The sequence below is a fragment of the Giraffa tippelskirchi genome, chromosome 4, assembly GCF_054371585.1.
Source record: "Giraffa tippelskirchi isolate mGirTip1 chromosome 4, T2T-mGirTip1v1.2.pri, whole genome shotgun sequence".
NCBI lineage: Eukaryota > Metazoa > Chordata > Mammalia > Artiodactyla > Giraffidae > Giraffa > Giraffa tippelskirchi.
Window position 1 is genome coordinate 162,365,347 of NC_137278.1, and position 25,089 is coordinate 162,390,435.

General features: G+C 41.4%; 1 protein-coding gene across 20 annotated transcripts in view; it reads left to right on the forward strand.

Moving 5' to 3' along the window:
- The window catches only part of ANO4 (anoctamin 4), a 419,392-nt gene that overhangs the window by 302,294 nt on the left and 92,009 nt on the right, over nucleotides 1-25,089 (forward strand). For all 20 annotated transcript variants that reach the window (XM_081595414.1, XM_081595415.1, XM_081595416.1 and 17 more), the window contains one exon: nucleotides 21,624-21,730. In XM_081595414.1, coding sequence (XP_081451540.1) covers nucleotides 21,624-21,730 — 107 coding nt within the window. The remainder of the gene's footprint in view (nucleotides 1-21,623; nucleotides 21,731-25,089) is intronic.

A 25,089-nucleotide genomic window follows, 5' to 3' on the forward strand; every position in this document is an offset into this window, starting at 1 on the left:
GCAAGTACTGTGCTATAGTAGAGCAATAGTTATGTTACTGTGTGTTCATATGTATATTTATGTTGTTTACTAGCTAAGTCATGTACAACTCTTTGCAACCCCATGGACTGTAGCCCACCAGGCTCCTCTGTCCATGGGATTTCCCAGGCAAGAATACTGGAGTGGGTTGCCATTTCCTTCTTTGGGGATCTTCCCAACCCAGAGATAGAACTCTCATCTCCTGCATTGCAGGCATATTCTTTACCACTGAGCCATTTCAGGGAAGCCCCATGTATATTTGTACATATGTATCTATTTATTTAAAATTTTAACTTGAGCGTGTTAAATTTGGTAGCAAGGAGGCTGTTAGACTCATCAAAGTGGTAAGAGGCAATTTAGAACACCTATAGGAAAAGGGAAGATTTGCCAAATTTAAATACAGTAAAATAAGGAAGGATTAACTTAAGTAGGAAGTAAGGGGCCCAGCACCGTATCTGGGGTGGATTGTGTATGATGTAGTGACATGTGCATGATGTCATGTGGAATAACAGTGGTCAGAGGAGGAGGAGAACATTGAGCCTTTTAGGCAGCCAGTGTTAGGCTCTGTGCCACATGTTCTTTATTCATTGTGGCCTTTGACTTCTGCAGCAACACTGCAACATAATTTTATTATCCTCAATTTATGGAAATGTGGAACCCAGACTCAGAGAATTAGATAGTTTACCCAGGGCCACATAGGAACAAGCAGGTTTGGGGGTGAGAACCATAACATGCCTGATTCCAAACTCCTGCCCCTTCCATTATACCCCAGCTAATGTTTATCAAGTGCTCACTAAATATCAGACTACCCATGAGACTGGTGTATAGTATGACAGCGCCAAGCAGGGGATGTGTATGGCGCCCAGGCAGGGGGATGGGGTGTCCACATGTGTTGAGTCTGAGCCCCACCCTAGCGTGAGATGGAGCTGTGCATGGGAAGAGAAGAGGTCAGGCTGTGGGGAAGTGGAGGGACTTCACACCCAACAGTGAGAATCCTATGAACTTGGACTTCAAGGTCCTTATACAGCCATTGAGGGCATGGAACAGAAAGGGTGAACCAGTTATCTGAGTTACATAGTGGGCAGGAGCTGGAAACCATCTTTCCCGAAGAGTCGGATTCCTCGAGCTCAGCCTTACCTACCCTGCTGCCACTCTCACACCCTGCCTCTCATTTATCTTCATTAGAGTTTGGGGACGAAAGACAATAGATTCATCTCTTTTAAATCACTCATCTTGAATCTAAGGAAAGGGCAAGTCCTGCCAGTAACAATTGTAAGACCTGGGGCAAGAGTCCAAATGAAGCCTGTAGACCTTGTGTCTCAATAATTAAAAGTAATAAATCATGTTAACAATTAAGTACAGCACAGTCTCTCCTTCTCCCTTGACAAACAGCTGTATAAAGACCTTGAAGTCCAAGTTCATGGGATCCTCACTGTTGGCTGTGGAGAAAAAGTCCCTCCACTTCCCCATAGGCTGACTTGTTCTCTTCCTACCCACAGCTCCATCTCATGCTTGGAGGGTGGCGCTCAGATTCACACATGTGGACAACCCATACCCTAGCCCAGGCGCCATCCACACTCCCTGCTTGGCACTGTCAGTAACAGAGGTGTCTTCAGGTGGATGGACCTGAGTAGAGGCCCCTAAAGACCTAGAAGCGGTCTTGGCACTTTTTGGGTGAGCTCTGGTGGGCACACGCCCTTGGCCTTGCTGACAGCTCACCCCACCACGAGGAGCAGTCAGCTGGGGGAGGCCTGTTTATGAGCGCTGTGAGGTCTTGAGCCTGGGCAGGGCACTTCTTACCTCTGAGAGTGGCACTAAGGAGGGGACAGGAGCTAAACCTGTGGCTTTTGTGAAGAATGCTTAAGTAACCACTCATTCAGGACCATGTCTTAGAAGTGTCTTTGTCCCTGGGGATAAACCCAGTTTTTCTCATTTCCTGCTTTCCTTACAGCACCCATGCCATCACTTTTGTGTTTCCCACAGCTAACTAAAGCTACCACCAGTACAAGATGGCCATCTTCCTCACTGTCCACCATCATCACCAAAGCCTTTTGGTCCTAGTTCTTCCTCCTTTCTGACCTCACTGCCACTGCCTTCATTGAATTGGCCACTAACTCCTGCATGAACAATTCTAAGTCACCTCGCTCACTTCGTCTCTCCCTACTCCCCAGTCTGTTCACCACACTCATGTCATAGATCATCAGCCAGACTCCCATCACCAGCCCATCCAGCGCTTGTGAATAATCCCTTTCCTCCAGGAATCCACATCCCACAGGTTGGCCAGCAGAGCTGAGGATGGATTTCCTCCTCTCCTCAGCTCCTTAGCCAGGCACACTCAGCAGTGAATTCCATGCTCTGCCTCATGTGGCAGCATCGCTTCCTTGCTTAGCAGCTTTCAAAGTTTCCCTGTGTCCTTTGGGATCAAGTTCAAACTCCTTGACATGGCACATAAAGCAGCTTCTCCCTCCCTCGCCCCAGTCTCCTGGGCTGGACAGGCTCGATGATCCTACAACATGGCAGCTTGTTGTTCAGTCGCTAAGCTGTGTCTGACTCTTTGCAAACCCACAGACTGTAGCACAGCAGGCTCCTCTGTCCTCCACCATCTCCTGCAGTTTGCTCAAATTCATGTCCATTGAGTCGGTGATGCTATCTAACCATCTCATTCTCTGCTGCCCTCTTCTCCTTTTGCCTTCAGTCTTTCCCAGCATCAGGGTCTTTTCCAATGAGTCGGCTCTTTATATCAGGTAACCAAAGTATTGGAGCTTCACCTTCAGCTATCAGTCCTTCCAGTGAATGCTGCTGCTGCTAAGTCACTTCAGTCGTGTCTGACTCTGTGCAACCCCATAGACGGTAGCCCACCAGGCTCCCCCGTCCCTGGGATTCTCCAGGCAAGAACACTGGAGTGGGTTGCCATTTCCTTCTCCAATGCATGAAAGTGAAAAGTGAAAGTGAAGTCACTCAGTCGTGTCCGACTCTGAGCGACCCCTTGGGATTTTCCAGGCAAGAGTACTGGAGTGGGCTGTCATTGCCTTCTCCGTTCCAGTGAATATTCAGGGTTGATTTCCTTTAGGATTGACTGGTTTGATCTCCTTGCTGTCCAAGAGACTCTCAAGAGTCTTCTCCAGCACCACAGTTTGAAAGCATCAGTTCTTCATTGCTCAGCTTTCTTTATGGTCCAGCTCTCACATCCGTACATGACTACTGGAAAAACCATAGCTTTGACTACATGGATCTTTGTTGGCCAAGTGATGTCTCTGCTTTTTAATACACTAGATTTGTCATAGCTTGCCTTCCAAGGAGCAAGCATGGCAGCGGGGGTACCTTAAAACCCCATGACCAGTGCTCCCTCTTGCTGAGGAAGGCTGTCATTCCACTCACTCTGGTGAAAACCTGTTCTCCCCCTGGCACTTGTCCTGATGCCCCTGTCTTTACAAGTCCTCTTATGTTTCATGCAGATGACATTCAACTTCTGGGTCCGTTAGCCTTTGTAAATGCTTTGATCATGGCATTGATTATACACATTTATTTGTTTCCACCCATGTCTGTGTGTTGCACAAAGCTCAGTGCAGCAGCCAGTTGTTATAGGGGAGTTCCAATCTTTGCTCAGGTTTCTCAGAGGACACAAAGACAAGCTGAGTACATAGTCCTCAGCAACTTCCCATCACTCTCCTTCCTTCCTACCCTCCTGTACTCAGCTGTCCTGTTTCTCTTCCCCAGGCAAATGCATTCCTCCTTCACTCCAGCCTGCACAACTTTTCTTTCCTTTTATTGTTCCTCTCTGCCAGCCTCACTGATCTCTGTCATCACTTTCTTGAGGACTGACAGAGCTTTTCTGCCAGGAAAAAAAAAGATCCATCCTTTTCCGGAGAGGATAAATTAGGCCATAAATTACAGGGTTGTCTTTGTTGGGTTAGAGATTGTGCCACTTGGATCTGCTAGGTTCTGCTGCAGGAACAAGCAACCCTCACATCTCAGTAGCTGGCTTATTTCTTGCTCATGTAACACATTAGCTGTGGGTTGGCTGAGGCTCTGCTTCTCATGTCTCCTTTCTTATGAGATCTAGCCTAATGAAGCAACTTGTCCCTAAGGCATGCATTCTTTCTTTTTTTAATTGAAATATAGTTGATTTATAATGTTGTGTTTATTTCTGCTGTATGGCATAGTGACTCAGTTTTATATATCAGTTCAGTTCAGTCGCTCAGTCATGTCCGACTCTTTGTGACCCCATGAATCGCAGCACGCCAGGCCTCCCTGTCCATCACCGACTCCCTGAGTCCACCCAAACCCATGTCCATCAAGTCGGTGATGCCATCCAGCCATCTCATCCTCTGTCGTCCCCTTCTCCTTCTGCCCCAAATCCTTCCCAGCATCAGGGTCTTTTCCAGTGAGTCAACTCTTCGCATGAGGTGGCCATAGTATTGGAGTTTCACCTTCAGCATCAGTCCTTCCAATGAACACCCAGGACTGATCTCCTTGAGGATGGACTGGTTGGATCGCCTTGCAGTCCAAGGGACTCTCAAGAGTCTTCTCCAACACCACAGTTCAAAAGCATCAATTCTTCGGTGCTCAGCTTTCTTCACAGTCCAACTCTCACATCCATACATGACTACTGGAAAAACCATCGCCTTGACTAGACAGACCTTTGTTGGCAAAGTAATGTCTCTGCTTTTTAATATGCTGTCTAGGTTGGTCATAACTTTCCTTTGAAGGAGTAAGTGTCTTTTAATTTCATGGTTGCAGTCACCATCTGCAGTGATTTTTGAGCCCAAAAAATTAAAGTCTGACACTGTTTCCACTGTTTCCCCATCTATTTCCCATGAAGTGATGGGACCAGATGCCATGATCTTAGTTTTCTGAATGTTGAGCTTTAAGCCAACTTGTTACTCTCCTCTTTCACTTTCATCAAGAGGCTTTTTAGTTCCTTTTCACTTTCTGCCGTAAGGATGGTGTCATCTGCATATCTGAGGTTATTGGTATTTCTCCTGGCAATCTCGATTCCAGCTTGTGCTTCTTCCAGGCCAGGGTTTCTCATGATGTACTCTGCATATAAGTTAAATAAGCAGGGTGACAATATACAGCCTTGACGGACTCCTTTTCCTATTTGGAACCAGTCTGTTGTTCCATGTCCAGTTCTAACTGTTGCTTCCTGACCTGCATACAGGTTTCTCAAGAGGCAGGTCAGGTGTTCTGGTATTCCCATCTCTTTCAGAATTTTCCACAGTTTATTGTGATCCACACAATCAAAGGCTTTGGCATAGTCAATAAAGCATAAATAGATGTTTTTCTGGAACTCTCTTGCTTTTTTTGATGATCCAGCGGATGTTGGCAATTTGATCTCTGGTTCCTCTGCCTTTTCTAAAACCAGCTTGAACATCTGGAAGTTCATGGTTCATGTATTGCTGAAGCCTGGCTTGGAGAATTTTGAGCATTAGTTTATTAGCGTGTGTGTGTGTGTGTGTGTGTGTGTGTGTGTGTATAAAACATTCTCTTTTATAAACACACTCTTTTTTATATTTTTTTCCATTATGGTTTATCTCACGTTATTGACTATAGTTCCTTGTGGTATACAATAGGACGTTGCTGTGTATCCATTCTGTATTTAGTAGTTTTGATATACTAGCCCAAACTCCCAGCCCAGCCCTCTCCCCTCCTCGCTCCACCTTGGCAACCACAACTCATTTGTTTTCTATGTGAGTTTGTTTCTGTTTCCTGGATAGGTTCATTTGTGTAATATTTTAGATTCCACATAGAAGTGATATCACCTGGTGTTTCTTTGTCTTTCTGATTTTGTTCACTTAGTATGTAAGGCATGCATTCTCACGGCGGAGGGAAAAAGTAATAACTGAGCCACACAATGGCTCTTACAACTTCTGCTCAGATGTAGCATCTGTCACTCCTGCTCATATTCCATTGGCCAAACAAGTGTCACAGCCATGCATGAAAATGGGCAGGAGAATGGGACTTCTCCCCAGGGAGGGGGGCTGCAGGTCCATGATAATGGGTAGGGATATGTAATCCTCACAAAGAAAAGCAGCCAATTAGGAATAATCAATCCACTCAGGAATACTCCAGGTTAATATTTTTTGTCCTATCACATTTATATAATACAGTAGTCTATGGGCTCTTTCAGGACTTAGGTTATGTCATACCGTTTTGCTTTGTGTTCTAGTAACAAAAACTTCTAGGTTTTTAGAAAAGGAAATTTCTGTGAAAGTTAGCAAATACTCGGGCAGAAGAGAGTCTGTAGGACAGAAATCAGACATGGGACTGGAATTTTTCAAAATTCAAATTCATAGACCATCTTTTTTTTTTAAATTAAAGTATAATTGATTTACAGTATTATATTTCAGGTGTACAGCATAGTGATTCAGTATTTTGCAGATTACACACCATTAAAAGTTATTACAAGATGATGGTTATAATTCCCCGTGGTATGCAGTATATCCTGTTGCTTATCTATTTTATGCATAGTAGAGCATCTTTATACCATGGTGATTTTCTTTCAGATGCACAAGCAGGATGGATAAATTGCTGCTTTTGTGGTATGATTTCTAAGAGAAAGCCTTTTTCCCAAACACCGTGTGATATCACTTCTATGTGGAATCTAAAATATTGCACAAACCTATTTCTTACTTTACCTCTCAGTCTGCATTTAGGAAAACTGCAACTCAGCAATTATTTTAATAACAGGTTAACATAAAGAATTGATTAGCTAGGTATTAGGAGAAGGCAATGGCACCCCACTCCAGTACTCTTGCCTGGAGAATCCCAGGGACAGGGGAGCCTGGTGGGCTGCCATCTATGGGGTCACACAGAGTCGGACACGACTGAAGCAACTTAGCAGCAGCAGCAGCAGCTAGGTATTAGAGGACTAACATGTCACAAAGGGAGCATGGAAGCCACACAGATAATAGCTTCAGGAAGTGAAGCAACTACTGCCCCAGGGCTAGAGGAACAGAAGGAAGAGGGTGGGATTATCAGAACCGTCAGAAGCTCAGAGGAGGCACCCTGGGCCTGAGCCCTAGACCTCTGTGGAGGTACTGCCCTGCTGGTACCTCTGGGGCATGGGGCAATGCAGTGAGTATACTTTGAGGTGTGTTTTTAAAGATGAAAACTGGAACCAGTTGCCACTATGAGATTGAAGAATCACGGCTGGGGTGACATCGACAAGGACAGCAAGCAAGTAGGAAAGACCAAGTCCCTGGATCTCCATGTTTTTCCCTTCCAGTGTCCCCTACTGGCAGACCACATCAGAGAGCCAGATGCAAAATAGAATCGTCATTGGCAGAGTCCCTGCGGCAGCACCCAGAGGAGAATACAGGAGAGGGAAGCTAAGAAGTGACTTAATAAACAGTACACTCCCTGATACCTAGAATTTTACAGTATGAATATTAATCCTTTGGCTAAAGTCATCTACATTAAAAAAAAAAAAATGTCCCTGGGAAAAGTGAAAATGCTGTTATTTTTCCTTTATACCCCACTATGAATAAGTTTATTAGATCCTTTCTAAAGAGTTAAATGGGGCTTCTCAGGTGGCATTAGTGGTAAAGAACCCACCTGCCAGTGCAGGAGCCGTAAGAGACACGGGTTTTATCCCTGGGTCAGGAAGATCCCCTGGAGAAGGAAATGGCAACCCACTCCAGTATTATTGCCTGGAGAATCTCATGGACAGAGGAGCCTGGCGGGCTATGGTCCATAGGGTAGCGTGGAGTCAGACACAACTGAAGCAATTTAGCACACAGAGTTAAATACAAGGGGAGAAAGGAAGAATAATGGAGGGGGTACTTTCAGTGTAGTAGGAATAGATAGAGGATGCCTCTAAAGTGGTAGAGGGGGAAAAATGATCAAAGAAGAAGGAAAAAAAAAGGCAGGGATTAAGGAAGATACACTTTTTACCAATTTACAAATTTTGTAGGTGCTTGTCAGAGTTTCTAGGTCTTTGCTGATTACAACAACAAAAATAAACAGCATGGAAATAGACAGGCCTGTCTGTCCCTTTGGTCAGCACTCAGACCTAATCAGCTTCAATAAGGGAAAATAAAAAACAAGACCCATGACCAAGACCAGACAAACCACAGTAGCCATGGATGAGTCATGGAATGATTTAATTTACACACTGACAGTCACTTAGTTAATCTGGGCAAAACCTTCCTAGTGACTGAATGACAGTAGCACCCTAATTAGTAGAAAACTAAGGCCAGAGTTATCCTAAATTGGATTTTTCTGGTCTGAGGATTAATTAGGAAATCACTTATGTTTCCAAACTTGTGTTTGCAGATTTTTTTTAAAAAATGATTTCCTCTTCATTCTGGCTGATTTGGATAACAGATAAAAGTGATCTCTAATAAATTTAAATAAATATCACAATACTTTCATATTTTCATTCTGAATATCCATTTCAATTCAGTCAGCATCAAGTTGCCATTTCTGTGACAGGCACCATGTAGATCTGAACAAAGATGAATGAATCTTCATTTTTGTCCTTAAGGGTTGACGGTTGAGCTCACAGACGCTCTGGTTAGGAGCACATGCTGGAGTTTGTGGGACCTGGACCCCGAATCCCAGCTCTGCAGCAAACAAGCTGCATGATTCTGAGCTTTGATTTCCTTACTCATAAATTGGAAATAATAATAATACCTGTATAATATTGTAAAAAGTAGCAACACAGTATATAAGTATATATGATAAATGTTCAATACATTTTCTATTATCGTTAATAATATATACCCCTGATAAGTAGTTAATTTTGATATATGTGAACTTTTTCACTGTCCGGTCCTAAATATGGAGATAATTTAGAATTGGCCTGAATTGATAATTCCAGAATATCATTTTTTCTCTCTTCCTCTTTTCGTTTCTTTCCTACAACATTCCTCCTCCTTTTCTCCACCCTTTGCTTCTCTTGTCACCTTCTCTTCTTCCACTTCCTCCAGAATTATTTAGATTACCACCCATCTCCCTAGTTTGCTTGGTTCTGTGTACACCTAGCCAAGATCAGAGATACTCTTTTGCCCACTGTGTCTTACCAATAGGTGTTCAGTCTCTGGCCGAGTAAATGCATATCCTCGTGTTAGGTAGCTGACATTTTGAAAATATTTATTAATTCAACCAATGCTTCTTCCACCTTTCTCTACCATTGATAGGGAAGAGTGGTTACTTATGCAGCACATTCCTTTGTGCTTTACTGTTCCTCTAGACAGTACATTGAAATAGATGAGAGCAAGTTAATGTTATTATTAAAGGTACCTCAGATCCATTCTAATTATTTTTTAAAAACATTCCCAAATTTAGGCACTTTAACCATTACTAGTGTCAAATTAATTGTGACACACATCACCATGGATCGTGTCACATCAGGACTTTGTGATGCATGGATAAACTGAACTCCCAAGTTTGACTGTTGCTTCTTTCTTAAGAGCAATGAACATATCAGAAACGCTACTTTTCCTTGAGAAACACTTGCACGTGTGCACTTGCAGTATTGTTTATAGTAATAAAACATTGGAAGTAGCCTAAATATCCACCAGCAGTAAAGTGAACCAACAAACTGTATTGTCCTCATACGGTAGACGTCAAGGCAGCAGGAAATACTCTTGGACTACAGCGCCTTTTGGGCTTCCCTGGTGGCTCAGTGGTAAAGAATCTGCCTGTGAGTGTAAGAGACGTAGGTTGAATCCCTGGGTTGGGAGGATCTCTTGGAGAAGAAAATGGCAACCTACTCCAGTATTCCTGCTGGGAAAATCTCATGGACGGAGGAGCCTGGCAGATTACAGTCCACGGAGTTGCCTAGAGTTGGACACTAATGAAGTGACTGAGCATGTACTCAGAGCTCCTTTGATCAACATGAGTGAACTCCCCACGGTTGCACAGGGAAAGCAAGTTGCAGAAGAATGAGTAGAGCATGCTACCATTTCTGTAAAGTGTTCAAACATACCGCATAATGCTGTATTTTTAGGGGTATATACATGTATATTGAAAGTGAAAGTGAAGTCGCTCAGTCATGTCCGACTCTTTGCTACCCCATGGACTGTAGCCTACCAGGCTCCTCTGTCCATGGGAGACAGAGTACTCTGGCAAGAGTACTGGAGTGGGTTGCCATTTCCTTCTCCAGGGGGTCTTCCCAACCGAGAGATCAAACCTGAGTCTCCCGCATTGCAGGCAGACGCTTTACCCTCTGAGCCACCAGGGAAGCCCTGATACATGTATATTAGGGGTTATAAAAAATTCCGGGTAGGGGTTACCTCCGGGGAGAGGAATGCAATTGAGGAGGAGCATCCAGGGGGGAACTTCACTTGTGTCTGCAAACTTCCATTAGCAAGTGCAAAAGTGTTTGATGATAATCTCAATCCATTTTTGTGTACCTGAAAATATTAAGATAAAGAAAGACGTTTTAATACTTGATTTCAGAATACCAGGTACTTTTTAATCAGGGCATATTCAAATTTTGAGGGTCAGTAATCTTTATAAAAAGTGGCAAATAGCAAATATCAGAAACCTACCATCTATGAGCACATGAGTACACTGCCGGCACCACCTCCTAATCCTCAAACCTCCCTCTGAAGTGGGTATTATTGTTGACCCATTTGAAAGATCAGGATGCTGAGGCTTAGAGAAGTTACTTTTTTCAAATTCAAATAGTTAGTACTTGGCAGAACCATGACCCTAACCCTGGTTTATTTTACCTTGAACCAATAAAGTAGATGCTATCATAAAAAGTATTCTATCCATGAGGCAGCTTCTTCTTCCTGAATTGTGAGAAAAAAACTTTATTTTTTGAACATAATGACTTTAAAAATTGAGGTATAATTGACATACAGTGGTTTCAGGTGTACAACATAGTAATTGATTATTTGTATATGTTGCAGAATGATCACCACAATAAGTCTAGTTAACATCCATCATCATACATACTTATAAAATTTTTCTTGTTGTAACTTTCAAGATTTGCTCTCTTAGTAACTTTCAAATATGCATTACAGTATTATTAACTAAATATACCACGCTGTACATTACACCCCCATGACATTTATTTTATAGGTGCAAGTTTGTACCTTTTGATCCCTTTCACCATTTTGTCCACTGCCAACTTCACCTGCAGCAGCCACTGGTATGTTCTTCTGTTCTCTGAATCTATGAGCTTGTTTTCTTTTTTTAAGATTCCACATATATATGAGATTATAAAATAGTTCTTTCTCTGACTTATTCCAATTATCATGATACCCTCGTGGGTCACCCATGTTGTCACATGGCAAGATTTCCTTCATTTTTATGTCTGAGTAATATTCTATTGTGTATGTGTATGTTTGTGTGTATGTGTATATATATGTATGTGTGTGTGTATATATATATACACATATACATAACACCACATTTTTTATCATTCATCAATAAATGGACACTTAGGTTGCTTCAAAATCTTTGGCTGTTATAAATAATGCTGCAGTGAATAGAGGGGCACAGGTATCTTTTCAAGATAGTATTTTCATTTCTTTCCATTAAATATCCAAAAGTGGAATTGCTAAATCATATGGTAGTTCTAGTTTTAATTTTTTTGAGGAACCTCCATACTCTTTTCAGTAGTGGCTGCACCAGTTTAAAATCCCACTAGCAGTGCCGAAAAAAAGTGAAAGTGAAGTCGCTCAGTCGTGTCCAACTCTTTGCAACCCCATGGACTATAGTCTACCCGGCTTCTCCATCCATGGGATTCTCCAGGTAAGAGTACTAGAGTGGATTGCCATTTCCTTCTCCAGGGGTCTTCCCAACCCAGGGATCAAACCCAGGTCTCCCGCATTGTAGGCAGATGCTTTACCCTCTGAGCCACCAGGGAAGCAGTGAAGGATTCCCTTTTCTCCTCAATGTCGCCAATACTCTTGTTTCTTGTCTTTTTGATAATAGCCATTCTGACAGGTCTGAAGTGGTATCTCACCGTGGTTTTGATTTGATTTTCTCTGATGGTTAGTGATGCTGAGCATCTTTTCACGTTGGCCATCTGTATGTCTTCTTTAGAAAAATGTCTATTGAGGTCCTCTGCCAGTTTCTTAATCAGAGTATATTTTTTGCTCTTGAGCTGTGTGAGTCTTTTTTTTTAATATATTTCAGATATTAATCCCTTTTCAGATATGTGACTTGCACATATGCTTTTTCATTCCATAGGTTGCTTTTTCATTGATGGTTTCCTTCTCTGTGCAGAAGCTTTTTAGTTTGAGGTAGTCCCACTTGTTAACTTTTGCTTTTGTTATCTTTGCTTTTGGTGTCAAATAAAAAAAAAAAAATCATTGCCAAAACCAGTGTCAGGGAGCTTACTTCTTATGTTTTCTTCTAGGAGTTTTATGACTTCAGGACTTAGAGAGTAGTCCAGTTTCATACTTTTACATATAGCTCTCCATTTTTCCAGTGCCATTTATTGAAGAGGCTGTCTTTTCCCCATTGTAATTAATCGACCATATATGTGTGAGTTTATTTCTTGGCTCTGGATTCTGTCCCACTAATCTATGTGTATACTTTTATGCCAATACAATATTGTTTTGATTAGTACAACTTTGTAGTATACTTTGAAATTAAGGCATGTGATACCTCCAGCTTTGTTCTTCTTTCTCAAGATTGCTTGCTTTGGCTATGCAGGGTTTTTTGTGATTCCATACAAATTTTAGGATTTTTTTTCTATTTATGAGAAAAATGCCATTGGAATTTTGAGAGTGGTTAAATTCTATAGATGCTTTGGGTAATATGGATATTTTAACAATATTAATTTTTCCAATCTATGAGCATGGAATATCTTTCCATTTTTGTCTTCAGTTTCTTTCATCAATATCTTACAGCTTTCAGTGTATAAATCTTTCACTTCCTTGGTTAAATTTATTCCTAGGTATTATTATTTTTGATGCAATTATAAATGTGATTGTTTTCTTAATTTCTCTTTCTGATAGTTTGTTATTAGTGTATAGGAATGCAACAGATTTTTGTATATTGATTTTGTATTCTACAACTTTACTGGATTTGGTCTAACAGTTTTTTAGTGGTGTCTTTAAGGTTTTCTATAAATGATACATCATCTACAAATAGTGACAGTTTTACTTCTTCCTTTCCAATTTGAATGCCTTTTATTTCTTTTTCTTGCCTAATTGCTCTGTCTGGGACTTCCAATACTATGGAGGGGTGGGGGGAGTTTGATTTTTCTTTTCTTTTTTTCCAGTTATTAAGATGAAATTGAAATATAGCACTATATAATGTGTATAGCATAATGATTTAACTTACATCATGAGATGATCATCATAATAAGTATAGTAAACATCCAATACTATGTTGAATAAAAGTTTTGTGAGTAGACCTCCTTATCTTGTTCCTGATCTTAGAAGAAAAACCTTCCAGTTTTTCACCGTTGAGCAGGTTAACTGTGAGCTTGTCACCGTTGAGCAGGTTAGCTGTGAGCTTGTCATGTATAGCCTTTATTCATAAAGACTTTTTAAATGTTTCATCACTCTACAGAGCCTAATTTCCTCTAACATATTTCTTTCTCATTGTGTTTTTGTCCTTGTATTATTCTCTTTTATGTTAATAGATTTCTTCAGATACCTGGTAATCTTTGGCTGACTGTTCATATTTAAGAATAGGAAATGCAAAATAAGAGAAGTTCAGAGTGTAAGGTGGGAACTGTCAACTTAGGTGGGCCTTATGGCTGAGTGGTTTCAGTTTAAAGTCTCCAGTGTCACTATCTTTAGATTTTTTATCTTAGGCTGGTCAGATTCCCCAGAGAAGTAGTTGCCACTCTTCTGCCCAGAAAGTCAAGGCCTAGCTGCTAGCATTTTAGAGCCTAAATGGTTGAAGATAGTTGAGTCTCAGCTTCTAGAATGCAAATATTCACTTGATCCTCCAGTTTTTACTATGGTACCCGTACTCCTAACTATGCCTGAATGTCTCAGTTCAGAGATTGTATTATCCTATTAAAAAAAAAATGAAAGAAAAAATCTCTAAATTCTGTTAGAGAGGGCTTCCCTGGTAGCTCACCTGGTAAAGAATCCACCTGAAATGCAGAAGACTTGGGTTCGATCCCTGGGTTGGGAAGATCCCCTGGAGGAGAGCATGGTAACCCACTCCGTAAGTCATGCCTGGTGAATCCCCATGGACAGAGGAGCCTGGCGAGCTACAGTCCATAGGGTCACAAAGAGTCAGACACAACTGAGTGACTAAGCACAGCACAGCATTCTGTTAGAGTACAAGTGAGGACCGGGGGATCTAACACTTCCCTAAACAACTTTCAACTAGTACTTATTTTAGCATCCCTTGCAGACTACATCTAGAGGTCACTGTGTCCCAGTTCTGAGATTGTGTAGCATGAATACATAGTTTTTCTTGGTTTTCCCCAGAGCTGGGTTAGTATGCAGCTTTTTCTGGTCTCCTGACTGTTACCACTTGTCTGTCTGCTTTTCACACTCCAGTGCTTCTTTGCTGCTATTTTCTGCTATCCCTGTCCCTTGAGTGTTACACCTTTATTTAAACACAAACAAACATTACTCTTGTTTTCATGGGGTTTAAAGAGAGAAAAAAATTGAATGCAAGTGTTTAATTTTCCATCTTTACCTAAAAGTCTCAAGAGCAAGTATTTCTTAATTTGCAGTTAATATTCAAATAGCAAAGGTAAGATTGTGAAGTATGATTAGGAATGACCATCGGAATAAAAACATCTCACATTGCTTTTTATTCCAGTAGCTTATCACCTAAAAAGAGGTTTGAAAATTTTTACCAATCAGACAAATAGTATATATTTAGTCTGAGAGTCGTTTTATCCTCTTCCTCGTAACAGTATTCTTAAGAAGTTAGGGGAATTCCCTGGCTGTCCAGTGGTTAGAACTTGACACTTTCACTGCCAAGGGCCTGGGTTTTAATCCCTTGGCTGTATAGTGCAGCCAAGAAAAAAGTGAGTTAGGTATTGCCCTGCAGTAGCCTAAAGCCCACAAAACTACCAAAATAGGCCTTGTCACATAAAAAATTAATTGGTTGCTTTGTTCCTACTTAGATTTTCATTAACTTGAGGATGTACTTTAAGTGACAATTAACTTTATCACCTTTGTTTCTGCTTGTTAAAAAGAGGTGTCTATTTAAAAGTCTAATTAATAACGTTTCCTGAAATATTTATCCTTAAGGCATTAACCTTCACTTTTCTTTTTGTATTATGAAATAGTACAATTTCAGCCATCATGAAAGACTGATCTGTTGGTCATCTACTGCCATATAAGGGTAAAACTCACTGACTTAAAACAATGCATGTTATACTTGCTTATGATTCTTTGAGCATTTTGTGCTGGGTTCAGCTGATCAGTTCTTCCACTGGATTCAGCTGGAGTCAACATGAGGACGAAATAATCTCTGCTCCGCCAGGCTGGACAGTCTAAAATTGTCTCCCTTCGCGTTTCTGGTGGTAGGTGCATGCTTGTGGCTGGGTTTCTCTTTCCATGTGGTCATTTATCTTCAGAGAGGCTAGTCAGACTTCTGTATGTTGGTAGCCTTGGGGCTTTGTTCCAAATGGACAGGAGTGGGTACTCAGAGCCTGGGCCTCAGCTCACAAAAATCACTTCTTCCACATTCTGTTGATGAAAGCTAGTCACAAAACTCACTCAGAGAGGTGAAGAGAGAGACTCTACCTCTTAATGGAAGAAGCAACAAAATCACATCACAAAGGGATGTGTATACATGAATGGGAGGAGTTGTGGCTGGTTTTTGGGTTTTTATTTTGCATTCCACTGGAGTCTTCCTTCTGGCATAAAATTTATTTACGTTTTTCCCCACATAGAAAATATGCTCATTCCCATTTCAGGATCCCCAGAGGTCTCAACCCAATATGACATTAGGCTTAAAGTCCAGGATCTTTTGTTCCAACATCAGGTTCAGTTGAGGATGAGAATCCCTGGAAGCAGCTCTTCAGGGATAGTTCTTCATGGACAAGAGGCCTGTTCATGTAAAAAGCAAATTAACTGCCCGTTATGTTTCCAACAGACCATGAGGAGAGATGCGGGCATGCTCAGTCACATCTGTCTCTTTGCATCCCCATGGACTGTAGCCCACTAGGCTCCTCTGTCTGTGGGATTTCCCAGGCAAGAATACTGGAGTGGGTGGCCATTTCCTTCTCCAGGGGATCCTCCCAACCCAGGGATCAAACCTGCATCTCTTGTATCTCCTGCATTGGCAGGCAGATTCTTGACTACTGCACCACCTGGGAAGCCCAAGGAGCGGTGGGCCCAGGATAATTACAATAGATGCTTCCATTCAAAATGGAGGGCAGCGGGAGCAGAGGCGTTCTGAAACCCAGTGGGGCACTTGCTTCAGGCCCCTGTACTCTAGGGCCAAGAAGCATACCCTGATTCCTTATCTGGTTCTGTTTCTTTCTTTACCATATGCCTTAGATTTTTAATTTATAAGTCAATGTAGCTATAAATCTAACATAATTAGACAGCACCACCTATAGGTAGTTAAATGCTTTTTGAGAAAGTTTCCACTTGAAGTTTTAAACCATGGAGATTTTCATACCTTGGAGGACCCTTGTTTATTTTTACCAATCGCAGAAATTTCATAAAATAGGCATTAAGCCAAAATTTTAAAAAACCTCTTCATTGCCTTTATTTTCCCCAAAGTAGTAACTATTACAAAGAAACTATAATTATAAAATAAAACTGATTTTCAGAATCTTTAAGTTAGAGGAAAAAAAGTTAAATTTATTTGTAATATAATTGGACAGTTTCTGCAACATTCAGTGGGTCTCTAGAGACCACAGCCACAGGAGGTCTGGAGTTAAACCTCAGTTTCACAGCATATTCCTAACCCTAATCTTCCATTTCGGAGGAAAGGAGATTGGTGCCTCCCCAAGTAAAAATTGAGAGCTGTTCTCCAGGGAAGGCAGGAGAGGAGAGACCCTGGAGGCGAGTCAGCGGGAGTTTCAGGCTCAGGCCCACACACTACTTAGTGAGCAGGTCAGCAGGGCCTCCTTCACAGGGCAAGATGGAAGCATCGAGAAAGTCCCCTTCACACACACATGCATATTAGCAGACCTGGGCTTCCAGTGGTTCCTTTTACAAAAGAATGGGAAGATTTGGAGGAAGACATCTGGTTTTTGAATTGCTGATTGTAGGACTTCGTGTGTATTACAGAATCATTCCAACGGGGAGGATAAGGAGATAGGTGTTTAGAGCCAGAATCCTATAGTTGATCCTCCACCAATTCAGCAGTTTATTCCTCTCCCTCACCACGAAAATGGTTCTTACTTGTTCTGCAAGTAAGAACAGACCTAGAAGAGAAATTGCAGTTTTCCCTTTAAACTTTCTTTTTTCTAAAATGTCCATTTTTTGTAGGTAGTATTACTTATGATAAAAATTTCTTAAGTGTGTACAGTGAAGTTCCCTTCCTACCTTTCCAGTCATCTAGTCCTTCCCAGAGGCAACCAGTGTATCCAGATGTTTACATCCTTCCGTAGTCCTTCTGTACATGCACTGGCAAACATATATGTCAGTACGTATATCTATGTACTTCTTTCCATGTATATGCTTTTCTTTTGGACACAAATAGCTGTGTGACTGATTTGAACCTTGTTTTTGCCCTGTAGTATCTTGGCTATTTTTAATATATGCACTGAGCATCGTTAATCTCTCTATAGCTGCAGAGTGTTCCATCGTAGAGCTCTACCAATATTTGTTTATCCTCTCCTCCACTGGTGAATTATTTAGGTCATTTCTGGAGTTTTGCTGTGATAACCCATGCCACCATGAACATTCTTGTACATCTGTCACTTGGCATGTGGGTGAGCATACTTGTAGAATAAATTTCTAGCGGGGAATTGCTAGGTCAGAGGAGATGTGATGAGGATATATGAATAATTTTGATAGACCTGGTCAAGGTGCCCTCATAGAATTTGTATTTGTTTGCTGCCCCATCAGCAGTGTGTGAAGGCAGAGCTGAGTTTCTAAGCCTGGGTAGAGTCCTGATGCTCACAGACTGAGCATCAAGTCTTATGTTTGTCAAAATAGCTCAGCTTACATGGTGTGTGGTTCATGCATGCATGTGTTTGTGTGTGATTTCATTTGGAGAGGGTTGTTTTGTAAGTGGCTAAGAGAAGCTTGAGAATCATGATGTAGGACATCACCACTGTTCTTCTTAACCCTCCAGTTTGAAGGAGTGACAGAGAAAATGAGATGGCTCCATGCACTCGAAGAATATCCTTAGACAAGTAACATGGAGAGAATGGTTCATGCGGTAGCTGGAAAGATGGGAGTGGGTAGAAAGATTCATAGGAAGCAGGCATGGAGACCAAGGTCTAATGAGATGAGATTTAGTCTCCTAGGCCCCCATATTGGGCTTCCCTGGTGCCTCAGACAGTAAAGAATCTGCCTGCAATGCAGGAGACCTGGGTTTGATCCCTGGCTTGGGAAGATCCCTGGAGGAGGGCATGGCAACCCACTCCAGTATTCTTGCCTGGAGAATCCCCATGGACAGAGGAGCCTGGCGGGCTATAAAGTCCATGGGGTCACAAAGAGTTGGACATGACGGAGCGACTAAATACAGCAGCACAGGAGCAAGCCCCCATATTAACTAGGGGTCTCCAGAAGATCTCATTTGTTCTCACTGAGCCAACTTTAAGAGCTTGTCATGTGCCAAGCCCTGTACTAGTAATGGAAATAGAGACACACTTGGCCGGTCCCTGCTCTAAAGAAGCTCATACAGAGAAGTCATGTAAGCAAAAAAGTTCTATATAAAAGTTACAGAAGCAACAAGGGTGGTAAGAGCTGACTCTGAGAGCCTATTAAATGCCAGACAGGGCTCAGCAGTGCTCATCATCTCACCTAATTCTGCAAAAATCTTATTGGAGGATGATTCCAGTTTTACCCAATCCCACAGATGAGGAAACTGAGACCCAGGGAAGTTGAGGGATGGTCCCAACACCCCATAGTAAGTGACAAAGCTGGGGTGCAGGTTGAGGTCTATCTCACTTCCAAGTCTTAAGGGAAAGCAGGAATGATGTTGGAACTAAAAGCTCATCTCCCTCCTCCATGAAATGGTTTTCTGCTTCCTTCTCTTTTTGTAGCACCATAATACTTTTCAGGGTGAGGGTGAAGGGTCAGGGAAGACTTTTGGAGAGAGATATGACCTGAGCTGGGGCTCTAAAGATAAGTAAGAAGCAAGGAGAACAGTTCCAGCAGAGCTGACCTTCAGGAATCAGAAGTTTGTCCCAGGGAGACAGGTAAGTGGCATGGATAAGATGAGAGCTCTGGAGCCAGACAGACTGAGTTTACATCTGGGCTCTGCCCCTTATTAGCTGAGTGACATTGGGTACATCACTTAACCTCTCTGATTCTTCACCTGTAATGTGGAGGCTATAAAGTACTTTCCTCCCAGGTTATTTTAAGCATGGCATGAGTTAACATATCTGGAGCTGGTGCCTGGCAGCACAAGTTCTCTATATTTCTTCCCATTATAGAATCTCTAGGATCCAGGTATGACCTAGATGTAAAGGAGAGGAAAACAAAATTGTGAGGTTCGCCTGTGATGCTTATTACAGGGAATGGTTACATGAGCTCATGAAATGTAATGCGATGCTATTAAAAAAAAAAAAAAGAAGCAGAAAATCATTTAATGGAGGAGCGAGAGATACAGGCTTTTAGTCCGGAATTGTCTTGTCAAGCATGGTTGTGCTTATCAGCTTTCAGTTATCTAAAATTGTTAGTCAAAATGGACTTTTTTATTTGTTGTCTACTTCTTTATGACATCTTTATGGGTGTTAAAATGTAATAGTCTATCTCAAATAAGGTGAAAAAGCAGAGGAGAATAAGATAAAAGGAACTACATTTGATGTAACTCTCAGTTTTCCCCTCTTCCTCTTGACGCCATAAAATGTTTTCAGACAACCCTAGAGAAGAGAGAAGATAAATGCTGCTGCTTTCTCATTTACCCACACTGCATTTATCTCTCCTGTACCGAGTCAAGTTACTTTTTTCTGAGAATTAAATTCCATAACAGAATACAAGAGAAGTGCAATAGAAGTGAAAGGAAAGCTCTCCTCCAATGAATCCATCCACGTGATTTACATTTTGTCTTCATATTCTCTGGTTTTTTTCTCCTTTATCCCAACCTCACATCCTCAGTTCTGTTCCACAGTCAAACCCCATGCCTGGACCACTCTTTCTGTAGGCCAATTTTATCTCTAGATGACTTGAGCAACTCCCAAGAATTCATCTTATCTAAAAAAATTAATAGCAATTTCCAACATAAATTCACACAAACCTTCTCTTAGTGCTATTCAAAAACCTATACCTTTACTGTGTACTAGCCACTCAGCCAACTCCTGGGGCTACAGAAATTATTACAATTCAGCCTTTTGTCTTATGTGGGAAAGGCATGAACAAGGAGGTTGAATCTGCCCATATCTGCCCTATGTTCCTTTCCTTTGTGGTTTATCTTTCCCACTAGACTCTAAGCCTCTCGAGGACAAAGATTTTATCTATTTCCCACTGGATAATCATTACCCTATAGAATGTTCTCCGTAACCATTTACTGAATTCATTAATGAAAATAAATACATGACTATACAGAATGATCAGTAAATTGATGTGTTTGCAAGACAAGAAATAGCTTAGAGGAGAGAATGAATAGTGAACTCCTTGGAGGGCAGAAGAGTAGTTGGAGGGATGGAGAGACCTGCTGAGGAAAGTGACTTCTGAGTTGAGTTTTGAGGGTGATGACTGCCACCATTGATAAGCCTTACATGGTGTCCAATTCATGCAACATACTGAATAAAAGTCTGCTGAGGTAATAAACCATAATTTATGAAGCAATTATACTTACAGTATCTCTCATATTTGACCATTTAACTCATTACTGGGTGGGGAAGACCTGGCCACTTCATGCTGCATTGTGTGGTCCTGGAAGCTCTTATCTGTTGGCTCAGGGTAGGAATACCTACCGGAAAACTCAGTGTTATGTGTATGTGTGTTCATATGAGTCCTGTGAGAAACAGTGGAGGCTGGATGGGCCTTTGGCTGAGAAAGAAGCAATCTTAAGTACGTGCTCTAGAAGAAGGGTGGTCCATCCAGGAGAGAACATGGGAAAGGAGTGGACAGAAGCCACTTTAAGGGACTCAGCCCTGAGCCAGGCCAGAGCTCATTACCTAAGACCTGTGTCCATCACCCAAGCCAGTTTCAGATGTTAAAATTCCTGAAAAATCATGTGATTATGACATGGGAGAGGATGAAGTAGAAGACAAAAGGAGATAAAAGCAAAATGAATTCTTAGTTGAATTTATCTGATGACCTTACTGAGGGAAAAAACAGGATGTGAGGCATGGACTTGTTATTAGTTGCAAGTTGCTTAATTGTATTTAGCTCCAGCTCTTTCCTAACATAATGATGTAAATGACTGGGAGGCTGAGAACCAAAACTGCTAAGATTCATGAGCCTCTTGCCTCTGGTGTGATCTTGAGGGTTGGGGGGCGTTCCTCATGCTATTCCAGATTTACCCTCTCTGTGACAGATGGAAGACACAGCTCTCTAAGTCACACCAGTATATCAGAGATTAGATCCCTCAGCTCCAATTAATCCTTAACTTGTGTTTTCAATATGTGTTTACAGCTTCATCATACACAACAAAGACACTTTCTTCAACAATGCCACAAGAAGTAGAATTGTACATCATATTTTACAAAGAATAAAGTATGAAGAAGGAAAAAACAAAATTGGTAAGTAGTATATCAGTATAGCAAGTTACATTTGATTTGGAGGATTACAGACTTTTTCCTTTGGTGTTATTACATTGATATCAATTCTAGAAATGCTTGTGATTTATAAAGCCTCTAACTGCACAGTTCCTTGATGGATAACTCAGAAGTGTAAAACCTTAATAGACTGCTTTTTAAAAGATAATACATCAACGTATTTATCTTAGATCATGGAAAAGTGCTCTCAATTCAACAAATATTTAAGGAGTGCCCATTATGTGCCGGGTGGGCTTCCCAGGTGGTGCTAGTGGTAAAGAACCTGCCTGCCAATGCAGGAGATGTAAGAGACCCCGGTTTGATCCCTGGGTTAGGAAGATCCCCTGGAGGGAGAGCATGGCAACCCGTTCCAGTATTCTTACCTGGAGAATCCCATGGACAGAGGAACCTGGCGGGCTACAGTCCACAGGATCATAGAGAGTCAGCCACAACTGAAGTGACTTAGCATGCATTGTGCGCCAGGCACTGAGCACGGTGTTAGGGAGATGAGCACAGTTCTCTCCTGCAGTGTATGTTCAAGAAGTTAAGAACAGACAATAAATAAGTAGATACAGTACATAACATGAAATTGAAGTGGATGATGTTATAGAGATTGACTAGGATGTAGAGATCATGCTGAGATGGCGTGGTCGGGGAATACTCTTCTGAGAAGCTGGAATTTGAACTAAAACCTGAATGACAAGAGGGAGCCAGTGTGTGGAAAGATGCAGAAGCAGGCACAGAGAGCTGTATGGGCAGAAAAGAGTTGTCATACATAAGTAAATTCTCCAAATAATCACCACCCCTAGCAAATAACCTCCACATATTACACTGGGGATATTTGTGTGAGAATCTTTCCATAATATATTACCAAATTTCCTGCCTTATTAAGTAGATTACTATATACTGGGAAGATTTGGGGAGCTTTGTCCATATCTCTGTCCCAGCAAGATTTTTATCTATGCTTTGAATGATGACCTATGTCAGTCATGGTCTAATCAAGAGATAAAAAAATCACACAGAATTTGAACAGGAAAGTGAAAGTCGTTCTGTCATGTCCGACTCTGCAACCCCATGGACTATACAGTCCATGGAATTCTCCAGGCCAGAATGCTGGAGTGGGCAGCCTTTCCCTTCTCCAGGGGATCTTCCCAACCCAGGGATCAAACCCAGGTCTCTTGCACTGCAGGTGGATTCTTTACAAACTGAGCCACAAGGGAAGCCCAAGAATACTGGAGTGGGTAGCTTATCCCTTCTTCAGCGGATCTTCCCAACCCAAGAATCGAACTGGGGTCTCCTGCATTGCAGGTGGATTCTTTACCAACTGAACTATCAGTTTGATAACTTTTCCTTGAACAGGAAAAGTTAATATAAATAATTAACTGTGATGGAGGTTTGGAGTAATGGAGGACTGACTAGTAAAGAGCAAGAAGAATTCTAAAGAATAGAAGAAAAGACGCCCCACAACAAAGCTGAGATGGAGACCTTGTTAGAAGGGGTGCAGTTGTGGATCATTGAATGGCAGAGCAGTTTGCTGGGGTTTCTGTGCCAGAAGGATTCTCTGTGAATCCACCCTCTCAAGTTCTGGGAGAAGCTGGCTAGAGAGGTTCCAAAGGAAGCCATTCATTGGGAGATGTTCCCCAGCGTCATCAACCTATGAAGCTGTTCAAAGGCCCACCTGTCCTTGAGGAGATCCCAGGGCTGCTGGCTACCATGAACTACATGTGCCGGGTTCCACAGAAGCTATGAGTTGCAGAAACCTACTGAGAGGAGCATACTAGTACCAGGAAAACAAACTCCTCCCTCCCCTACTGTCCCTCTAGGGCCTTCTACTGACAAAGCTTAACATTGCAGCATCTGGCAAACGAGAAATATTTACAGGGTCCAACTCCATTACTGCAAAACTAAGGGGCAGTCAATTAATAACTGGCACAGAGCCTAAACAGTTTGCTCATCAGGCTTTCAGGTGGAGTCAAAACTGGAAGGATGCACTATGTTAGTCACTTGGAGTTAGGATCCTGAAAGAGCTCAGTGATCTGGAAATCTCAGCCACATCTGAAAGATCACTTTCAATAGTTTGTAAATGTTAAGTGCTATACTCAAATTCAGCAAAATAGCTACCTGGGCACTGTGTGGGAGAAATGTTACTCAATACATCATGAAGAGGGACAAACTTGGGAGGTTTAGTTAAATGCAAGTGTGAGTCACTAGTATGGTGAAGCTGCCCAAAACTACTTTGATTGCAAGCTGTATAAACTAAAATAAAATAGGGAGAATCAGATACCTGGTCCAGATCTGAATACACCTGGAATAGTATGTTCAGTGAGAGTCATTGTAGGTGGGTATGGTGACATTGAACCAGATTTAGGACTTTCTTGACTTACATGGGGTTATGTGTTAGCACGTCCTTAAATTCTCTGCAGCAGTCATCCATCCTTGAGACACATCCTCTTCATAATGTCCTGCATGGCCATTCCAGCTCAGAGGAGTCTTTTCTTCTTCTGAATTCCTATGGAAATTATTTTTGCAGTATATATGGTAATTAGCGATGTACAACTCTTCTTTTATTATCTTGAATTATTTACTTTCAATGACATAATGAAAATTCTACCAACTAAAGAGAACCACTGTTAACATTTTGTGTATTGAATAACTTAAATATTACATTAATTACTCTTTTCATCTTTATACCTCATTTGTCCATGTGATTTTTTTTTTAACAAACTTAGGATATGCTACACATACTTTTTTTCATCCTTTTCTCGGTTAACGTCATATCAGGAACATACTAGAAAACAAGTGAGTAGAAGTGAAGTGATTAGGGCAGTAGCTATTCTGGATTATTTCATAACATGCAAAGAATTTTTAAAACCAGTCTCTTCACTAATATTGGTAGTATAATATTAGCACACCTCACAACTCATTATAACATACTAGGGTGTTAAGAATCTGCAGTTAAAAACTGCTAGTCTAGATAATAAGCTTCTCAATTATAAATGAGTTGCCTTATTTATCTTTGTATCATCATTGCCTAGCACAGTATCTGGCATACAGGCAGATCGCTTGTTGAACCAAATTGAAAATCTTTTAAACATGATCAGTGTCTAACCATCAGCATTCTTACACAAAGACTATACAGCGACGCCATACAGCAATTATTGTGCTTAAATTTTTGCAGCTAAAAATGTGGGCTATTTTTACAGCTCGTCAAGATGGAGACAGAAAAAGGGCAGAGACAATGATTTGTAAATGTTCTGAAAAAACACAGGAAATGTAGTATTGTTACTAGTAAGAAATGATTGTTGTAAAAATTTCTCTTATTTGATGAAAGACGAATTCTATCA